This window comes from Muscardinus avellanarius (assembly GCF_963383645.1).
Source record: "Muscardinus avellanarius genome assembly, chromosome: 5".
Classification (NCBI taxonomy): domain Eukaryota; kingdom Metazoa; phylum Chordata; class Mammalia; order Rodentia; family Gliridae; genus Muscardinus; species Muscardinus avellanarius.
The window spans coordinates 76,615,318-76,625,595 of record NC_137790.1 but is presented as its reverse complement, the minus strand read 5'-3'; the positions used below and the strand labels follow the sequence as shown (position 1 = coordinate 76,625,595).

General features: G+C 47.8%; 1 protein-coding gene across 2 annotated transcripts in view; it reads right to left on the bottom strand.

The window, feature by feature from the left end:
• Positions 1 to 1,666: 1,666 nt before the first annotated feature.
• Positions 1,667 to 10,278, bottom strand: part of NRROS (negative regulator of reactive oxygen species) — a gene marked incomplete at its 3' end in the record, with an annotated part of 48,031 nt that continues 39,419 nt past the window's right edge. For both annotated transcript variants that reach the window (XM_080695529.1, XM_080695528.1), the window contains one exon: positions 1,667 to 3,637. In XM_080695529.1, the coding sequence (XP_080551655.1) occupies positions 1,667 to 3,637 (1,971 nt within the window). The remainder of the gene's footprint in view (positions 3,638 to 10,278) is intronic.

The window sequence follows — 10,278 nt, the reverse complement described above, 5'->3', positions numbered from 1 at the left end:
TTCTCATAACTGTTGTTTCTGGCACGGTTTGACTATGGTTCCAACTGCTGTATAACATCCCCTGTTCTTGCTCATTTTCCAAACCCAATCCACAGCCTTCCCAGAGAATCCAGAACTTCCCAGTGTCCTTTTGCATGGGATTGCGCTGATGAAAGCAGACAAGATGATCTTCAGACACCAGAAACTAGGAACAATGACTGATGCAAAAGGTGACATATTAACTCAAGACCAACCTCAGATAGATTCACTTATCTAAGTAGCTGGTTGTCGCTTGGGGAAATAACAGGATCCCAGGAAATAGGATTTTTGTTGGTGGAGGAGGAAATCAGGAGAGTGTGGGCTTGTGGGAACTGCTGGTGGAACTTGTCCAGAAGGACTGGACACTGGCTTTAAGGCAAGCCGAGGGACATCATGGCATGGAGCGGGGCACTGCAGGATGGGACGACATTGACAGGAAAGGGGGGGTTACTGCAAGGCAAACTCTAATGCTGTCTAAGGGCTGGCACTGAGGCTAGGTCTGTGGAGCCTTCTGAGGGCCTCAAAGAGCATCCAAGGGACGTTTCTGCCATGTCCAAGCAAGGCTGCTGATTTGATCTCTTTGATTTGCCTAAACATTTCTGCTGACATTTAGTCTGCATGGTAATAGCGATCAGTGTGTAAAATTTCTATTCTCTCTGGATCCCCTCCTTCCACACTCAGTAATCCCTTTAAGATTTAATAAGTGGAGAAAAAACAGCTCAAAGACAGTGTGAATTCTCAACTACCAAAAGGCAGGGGCTGTGCTGTGTCTTTATTATTTTCCAGAGAACACAGGAATTGCTCAGCCCTCACTGAAGGAGTGGAGGGTGGAAGGACATGGGATCTGAGTGAGTGTGGGTGCAGGGCCTTGGCTAAGAAGTGGCGTGTGCTTTTCATGAAGAGTCAGAGTGGTCCACAAGCAGGCATCACTCCTTGCTACACTCCCCTGTCCTTCCCCTCAGAAGGAGGACTCTGCCCGATGTTCGGTCAACTGAATGGGTAAACTTCAGGCCCAGTTACTGTTGTCTTAGCTTTTCCATGGAAGGGTCATGTCTGTCTACCAGAGACTCCAGTTTCGAACTCAGGGCCTCCCGGAGAGGCCCTACCTCAGGCCTTTCTTCCCACAGTGCCAATAGGGTCAACACCAGGCTTGAGTCTTCTCTCATGCCAGACCTTCCAGCTGTGCCTGGAAATTCTGTCTTTACTGAATCCCCAGGGCCCTGACTTGACTCTGACCCTCCCTGGGACATGCTCTTGAAGTTGTGTTTGCTGTAGGTACCACTAGATTTTCACTCTTTCGTCTCCATAGATGTCACTAAGGGAAGGACACTGAATAATAAAACAAGGGAGATCACCAAAGGACATTAACACATGCACTCACACAGACACACACTGCATTTGATTTTAAAAATATTCATGAGACACGATGTCTTTTATTTTCATAATATGTCACTTAATAAATATTTTACCAGGATGATGAGGATGAATTATAAGGGTGGAGGAAGGACTTGAGAGGACTAAGGGATGGAAACGCTTTAAATTTTAATTTAAGCCTCATCTCATCAGGTTTGGCCTCTGCAGCAGATCCTAAAATCTAGCTGAGAAAATTTTACATGGAGCAAATTTTGAACCTCAGTGCATTGCCAGCTCAGTAAATGGAGGACCAGTGGCAGCGGCTCTTGATTACCTGAAGCAGAGGCTTCTTAAAAGTGAGGAAGAGGACAGTGCAGGCCACCAGCAGGGTGAGGCAGCTGGGGAGAATGAGCACCAGGTAGAGCAGGCCCATGTCCACCTGCTCCCACTTACAGTCCTGAGGCACACCTCCGGGCAGCTCCGTCACGTGAATGATCTTGGACGACAGGTTGCAAGTGACCATGGCCAAGTCGGCAACAGTGTTTAGGTGCTGCAGGGCCCCCCATCCCTCCACCCCACAGCAGTCGTACGGGTTCTGACTGAGGTAGATGGTCCGCAGACTCCTGGGGAGCTGCTCAGATGCAGCCCCCTGGGGAAGGGCCGTGAGAGAGTTTCTGCGGAGATCCAGGGTCTGTAGGGCCGGGCTGTCCCTGAGCCTCGGGAAGTTGGTCAAGGAGTTGCCTGACAGGTCCAAGTCCCTCAGCTTCCCAAACCCAGAGAAGTCCAAGTCCACAAGGCCAGGACTGAGGCCCACATTCCTGAGGGACAGGACCTGTAGCGTGGGGGCGACATCCCACAAGGGGGCAATGCTCCCATTCAGAACCCCCCAGTTGCTGGACAGGTCTAAGTGAGTGAGGGAGGTCCCCTGGAACGGGCAGTCTCCTAAGGCTTCCAGTCCACAGCCTTCCAGAGAAAGGCGCCTCAGAGATGCCATATTCCTAAAATCCACACAGCTGGCTGGGCCCACCCTGTGCAGGTGAGCTAGCTGGGGACAAAGTAAGACCTGATTGCGGCTCATGTCTACTGTAGTGATGTTGCTGGCATTGGCGAAAAGGCCGGCAGGGATGCCCAGGAGCTGGTTGGAGCTCAAGTTGAGGAGGCGAAGGCTCCTCAGGCAGCCGGCCGGCCCAGGAGCCAAGCGCAGCTCCGACAGCTGGTTGTGGCTCAGGTCCAGCTCGGTGAGCGCTCCCGGCGGCTCATGCTCCCGGATGTGGAGCATCACCAGGCAATTCTGGTTGAGGTTCAGGTGGGAGAGGGAAGGCATTTTCTTCAAGAAGCCGTCTGGCAGGTACTGGAACTGGTTCTGGCTCATGTCCAGAAAGCGGAGAGCTGCCAGGTCACTGGAGGAGAACTCCTCCCAGAGGTCAACGGTAGTGATGTTGGTCACATTGCCGTCCACAATGAGGAACTGGGCCACCATCTCCCGTGGTGACGACGTATTGTACAGGTCCTTGTAGAAGCCCATGCTGTTGTCCCGCAGTAGGAGGGTGTGCAGCTTGCTGCACTGGGGTAGAAGGGGGAAAAACAGCAGCTGGTTGTGGGACAAGTCCAGAGTCTCCAGCTCAAAGGTGACCTTTTCCCTGGCCGCCAGGAACCACTCCAGGGCATTGTAGCTGACATTCAGGAGGCGCAGCTGTGTGAGGCCGAAATCCACGATGCAGGGGAGGTTGTTGTAGGCCAGGTTGAGGCGCCTCAGCTCCGTCAAGCCATCGAAAGCACCACCCTCGATCTCGAAGATGTAGTTCCTCTGCAGATCCAGCTCCCTGAGGTGCTCCAGGCCCTCAAAGACAGAGTCGTCAAGCCTCATGAGGGTGTTCCTTGCCAGGGACACGGACTCCAGCGAAGAGAGGTTCTGGAGCATGAGGGCCGCCATGTCTTCTGTCAGGGAGTTTCCTGACAAGTCCAGCCTCTGCAGACCCGGCACGGCGTGGAGAGCAGCTGCTGTCTCCTTGTAGTTCTTGGACAGGCAGTTGTCAGCCAGAGCCAGGCTGTGCAGGTGGCCTTGCTCCCAGAAGGCGTCACGGCCGATGCGTTCCAGGTGGCAGCTGCGAAGGCTGAGGCTCTCCAGGAGCGGGTAAGGCTTCAGCGAGTGATTCCACAGAGTCTTGAGAGGGTTGACGTCCAGGATGAGCGCCCGCGAGTGGGGCGAGAGGCTTCTGGGCACTGAAGCAAGGTTCTGCCTTTGGCAGTCAGCGACTCCACCCACCTAGGTCCAAAACATAGAGGTCAGTGGGGAGGGCACCCTAAGGAGGAGGTTTATTTAGTTTTTTAATTTTTAACTTTTTTTGTGGCACTGGGAATGAAACCCAGGGGCTTTCTACCTCTGGGTGACACTCCCAGACCAATCTTATATTTTTATTTGGAAATGGTATCACTAAGGTGTTAAGAGGCTCACTAAGTAGCTGAGGCTGGCTTCGAACCTGCACGATCCTCCTTTTTCAGCCTCTCAAGTACTGGGACTATAAGTGTGCACCACCATGTTTATGCACAGACAATCCATAAGTCAGATTGTCCCCGCAACCATTGGGAATAACTCCAGAGATCAGAGGTTTGACATGGAATAGGAAAATGTTCTTTAGCTTCACACATTAAAATAATCAGCTAGGAGCTGAGTCCCAGGCCTCACTTAAAACACAGGGCTTTAGGGAAGATCTGAATGCCTGTCCACCAGGCGCTGAGAGGTAACAGCTGTACTTGCTGTAACTTGAGGATTGACGACCACGTCTCTACTTGGATTTGAAAGGCACCTCTGCCATTTATTTCTCATGTGACCTTGGGAAAACAATTTAGCCTAAGTGTGTCGATTCCTCTGCAATATGAAAATAAAAGTGATACCCGCTTTGGAAGGTTGTTGTGAGATTAAAGTGGCTGCTCATGAGGAGCTCAACAGGGTGCCTGGTACACAGTCAGTGCTTGGAAGTGGTTCCTGTCACTTTATAATTCCTGTGTATCTAACAGAGATGCGGTCGAACAACTGGCAGCACTGTGGCGTCTTCATTTCACCCCAAGTTATCTTGTCTGGGAAGCTCTCCTACATTCCAATATATACTACTGCTTAAAAGGGCTCTGGATGAAATTACCCATGCCAATCTCAATATCATGTATGGAGAAGAAGAAGAAATGGGGAGGGTGCCGGGGGGGGGGTTCACCAAGTGCTGTGTGCATATATGTCCCTATCACTCTAAACTACATAATGATGTGAGATTACAATGCACCAATAAAAGTGTAAGAAGGTGGTGGGGCTTTGAAGCTCATTGGCACCTGAAACGGATAGAGAAGTTCAGTGGGTCTGGAGGGGAGAGGGAAGAGTCAGTGGCAACACTGGGACCAGACCCCCCGGGCTCCAAATGCCCACATCAGTGTTTTTCCTGATGACAGTCTACTACAGCTGTGAGAAGGCAGGAGAGATGGAGCGACTCTGGTCTCACTACAGAAATCACACGAGCCAGGCTACTTTACTTCAGAGCCATGTTTTGCAAAATTGGCCAAAACAGACATAGGACATGAGTTAGGTATCCAGGAAAAGTTTTCAATGGTAAAGCAGCGCCACTGCCTTCTGCAGGTCGGTCAGTAAGACCAAGCCAGTGACTGCCCAAAGCTGTGGGTCCAATCGGTAAGGGCAAGCAGAGCAGGGATAAGCACCCTGAGGGCGTGGAAGAAGCCCAGGTTTGCACAACTAACACCCGAGCCCAAACCTTGGCTCCACTGCTTATTAGCTGGAGACCCTGGGCAAGGAACTAACCTTTTGGAACCTCAAATGCTTTATTTAGTTTGTTTTTGTTTTGGTACTTTTATTTTGAAACAAGGTCTTGCTAAGTTGCTGAGGCTGAGCTCAGACCTGCAATTCTGTGTTACCCTCCTGGGATTACAGGCATGCACCACTGCACCTGGCTGCTTTGATTTTTAAGAACAAAACCTCCTAGCCTGGCATGGTGGCACACGTCTGTAATTCCAGTACTTGGGAGGCTAAGACAGGAGGATTGCCGGTTTGAGGACTGCCACAGGAAGTAGCAAGGCTCTCAACAACCTAGCAAGAGCCTGTTTCAAAACAAACAAAAAAAGCAATGGGGGTGAGGGTCAGAGGTAGAATGCCCCTAGGTTCAATCCTCAGACTCAAACACATACACAAAACCTCCTAATAATTAAAAAATAATGTGGCTGTATTAACACATAGACAACTAAACTCTCAGTAATCTCAGTCTTTCTCTCTGTAAAATGCCACTAGCCTGTTGTTATATCTCCTTTTTGCTCTTTTTAAAAGATATTACACCTAAGCTGGGCGTGGTGGTGCACGCTTGTAATCCTAGTACATGGGAGGCTGAGACAGGAGGATCATGTGGGTTCGAAGCCAGCCTCAGCTACTTAGTGAGGCTCTCAGCAATTTAGTGAGGCCCTGTTTTTAAATAAAAATATAAGATAGGTCTGGGAGTGTAGCATGGAGGTAGAAGGCCCCTGGGTTCCACCCCCAGTAACACACACACACACACACACACACACACACACACACACACACACACACGATATATCTAGTCAGGTGTGGTTGGCCATGCCTATAATCCCAGTACTTGTGAGGCTGAGATAAGAGGATGGCAGGTTGTAGGAGAGCCTCAGCAATGTAGGGAGGTGCTCAGCAACCTAGCAAGATGCTGTTTCAAAACCAAAGATAAAATAGGGCTGGGGGTGAATCCCAGAGATCAAATGTCTCTGGGTTCAATCCTCAATCACACACACACACACACACACACACACACACACACACACACACAATAGTATCTACCTTTTTAAGAAACTGAGAGCATACTCTATAAGCTATTCAGCAAATTATTCCCCCAATCACATATGATAGACATATTACCTTGGCAGTAAAAATAAATTTGATCACATTCTTTTATTTTTTATTTTTATTTTTTGTGGTACTGGAGATTGAACCCAGGGGCATTACTCCAAGCTATATACCCTCAGCCTTATGTTTAAATGTTTTGATTTTGAAACAGGATCTCACTAGGTTGCTAGGAGTCTTACTATGTTGCTAAGACTGTCTGTGAACCTGCAACCCTTCTGACTTCGCCTCCCAGGTACTGAGATCACAGTGCCGCCACGCCTGGCTGATCACATTCTTTTGAGGAACTATGTTAGTTTGCTGCATTAACAGTACAATCCTGCATTAACAGAATAGGACTTCCATTACCCTAAAAATAGCAATTATACTTAAAATTTTTCTTTTTTTGAGGATTGAATGTGATTGCTTATACAAAATACATTTTATTATACATAATAAATTTTAGTAATAATTATTTGCATGATCGAATTAATCTCATTGTTGAACATTTGAGCTATTTTAAATTTCCAGTTGGACATTAGCATGGATTTGTCAGGTTCCTTCCAACATCCACTCCTGCTAAAGTCTTTAGAATTTTGATTGGGATTACATTACCTTCGTGAATTAATTTGAAGGAGAACTGGCATTTTTACAAAATTTAATCTACCCATCCAGAGACAAGGTTATTTCTTTCTTATCCTTCTTTCTTTCCTTTCTATTCTTTTCTATTTCTTCCTCGCCCTCCTCCTCCTCTGCTTCTCCTCCTCTTCCTCCACTACCACCTCTTCATCCTCCTCCTTCTTCTCTCTCTTTCTCATTCTCTTTCTCTTTCTGTGTGTTAATACTAGAGATTGAACTAGGGGCATTCTACTTTCAAGCTACATCCCCAGCCCTTTTTATTTATTTTTTTTAATTTTAACCAGGCTCTCACCAAGTAGCTGAGGGCCTCTCTCAGTTGCTGAGGCTGGCCACCAGTCTGTGATCTTCCTGTCTCTGCCTCCCAAGTACTAGAATTACAGGTGTGCATTACCATGCCTGCTTGACAGGTGCATTTCTTTATCTGAGTAAGTGTTGTTCTCCGCCTCCATGGAAAGTCTCTGGAGAGTGTTGTGGGTAGGGGCTTTCCTCAAGCTGTGAGACCCTGTTCTACCACAGCTGCCGTTGCCAAGGGGGTCAGACCTTTACAATTCCCTGTGCACCCACTAAAGTGCTGCAAAGGACCATATGGCCATCAGAGATCCAGAAAACCTTACCACACCCACTTATTTAAACCTCAAATGGCGTATGCAGTGAATGGCAGTGGAGGGTATCTGGACTCACAAACTCTTAGTTCTGAGTCATAAGAGTCAAGGGGACTCTACTCTTTGAGCTCCCTGGCAACTGAATCCCCTACTCCTGCTACCCAGCCAGAAGGGACAGGCAGTCTAGCCTGAATCCTGAAAGGGCCCAAGAATCCATGCTTTATTCCTTCCTCTTCCTGTGCCTGGAGATCTCTGAATAATTTTTTGTTGCCTCTTTAACAGAATGGTAGAGGTCAAATGTAGCAGAGATTAATAATAATAATAATAATAATAATAATAATAATAATAATGAGGCCAGGCATGGTGGCACACGCTTGTAATCTCAGCATTTGGGAGGCTGAGACAGTAGGATCACGGTTCATGGACAGCCCCAACTACTTAGTGAGGCCCTCTGCAATCAGTGGGAGCCTTTTTTTGTTGTTGTTTCTTTGTGGTACTGGGGTTCCTGGAAGCCCTTCTACCTCCAGGCTACACTCCCAGACCTATTTTATTTTTGGAAACAGGATCTTTAAGCCAGCATGGCTGGCTTCGAACCTGCGTGATCTTCCTGTCTCTGCATCCCAAGCGCGGGGATCACCAGCATGCGCCACCACGCCCGGCAGTGAGAGCCTGTTTTAAAATAGAGAATAAGCCTGGAGTGGTGGCTCACGCTTGTAATCCCAGCATTTGGGAGGCTGAGACCAGAGGATCGTGGTTCACGGACAGCCTCAGCTACTTAGTGAGACCCTGCACAACTTAGTGAGACCCTGTTTCAAAATAAAGAATAAAAAATAGGGCATAGGCTGTAGTTTGGAGGTCAAATGCCCCTGGGTTCCATCCCCAGACCCACAAAATAAATAAATAAATTAAATAAAGAATAAAAAATAGGGCTGGGGTATAGCTCAGAGGTAGAGTGCCCCTGGCTTCCAACCCAAGTACTGAAAAATAACAATAATGATAATAATAAGTGAAACATACAACACTCACTGCATCCCAGGAATCTTCTGGGTGCTTTACAAGTCCTAATTCATTTAATCATTATAACAGCCCAGGACTGTGGTATTCCTGGTAGGTATTATTGCCCCTCTATTTTATAGATGTGGCCCCAGTGTCACCAGCTAGACATTGGTAGGCTGGGGTTTAAACCTGATGGGCCTGACTCATAACCCCTGTGCAGTATTAGAATATCCTGAAGGGACTTCCGGGAAGATGGCGACCGAGAAAAGCGGGGCTTAAGAGCCCCGCTAACAACTAATCTCCATTACCACAAAATCAGCGCCTTTCATAGCCAGAAAACACCATCACCAGAGAAACAAAAAAATCACCAGGCTCCAGAGAGAAAGCAGACTGAGAACAGAGCTCAGAGCCACAGAGGAGATACACTGGCCTCACGCCCGAGGCCGCGGCAGCAGCACCATACTGCCGGCGGCAGCGGCGACTTCACCGGAAGGCTACAGCAAGCCGAGGTGAGCTGCTGCGTAAGAGCCAGGCGGGATTTCTCGCCGCAGGTAAAATCTAAAGCTCCCAGTGGCTGAGCTCAGCACACGCTGCAGGGATTCAGAGTGGAAATCAAAACCAAGAAGAAATACGCCAGCCTCACGGCTGAGGGCGTAGCAGCGGCGCCATATTGCCACCGGCGGCAGCAGCAGAGAATTCACCGAATCCAGTACAGCTACATCTGCATACTCAAGAACAGTGAGTCAAATTGCGGGCCACAGAGGAGAAATCCCAGTACTGTACTCCCTGGGACTTGACCCAGTGGGGTAGGGGCGGTAGCAGAGATATCACACCATAGGAGAACGTGCAACCTGGCACCCCCCACAGTCTAAAGCAGTCTCTATAGACTCTCTGGGTCGGAGACTCTGTGATGAAACCCAGTAAAGGAGTAGTGGGGTCCGAGATACTACTGACTCGAGATCCAGAACACCTTAAGTGAAGTCATAGTGACCCAAGGGAAGAACCCAGAGAAGGCACAAACTTCTGAAATCATGGGAAAGAGGAATAATACTGGAGCAATGAATGCCCACAACCCCACAACATCAGAACCCGATAAAACAGAAAATCAGAGATTTCTAGAAGATCAAATCAGGAAAATAACTGTAGAAATAATAGAGGTGCTTCGAAAAGAACTCAGAGAGAGCCAAAAAGAGATAAAGGATGCAATTAATGAAGTAAAGGCCTCAATTCAAAGCACAAACAACCGATTAGACCACATGGAGAACAGAATCTCGCTCTTAGAAGATGATCATTCCAAAAATGAACGCATAGTTTCTAATCTAGGAAAAAATATCCGACAGCAGGAATCTGATATTGAAGAAATATGGGCCCATTTTAAGAGAGCTAACCTAAGAATAATTGGAATAGAGGAGGGAAAAGAAAGTGAAACCAAAGGGATCAACAATCTCTTCAAGGAAGTAATAGCAGAAAATTTTCCAAACATAGAGCAAGATGTTGATACACAGATCCAGGAAACTTATAGAACTCCCTTTAGACAGGATCGGAGAAGAGGATCCCCACGCCACATAATTGTCAAAATGACCAATGTGGAAGCCAAGCAGAGAATCTTAAAGGCAACAAAAACAAAGGGCCAAGTGACATTCAGAGGCAAACCAATTAGAATCACTCCAGACTTCCCAAACCAAGTCATGAGAGCCAGAAGGGCTTGGAGTAACATATTCCAAACTCTGAAAGAAAACAACTTCCAGCCAAAAATTTCCTACCCAGCAAAACTTTCTATCAAATTAGATG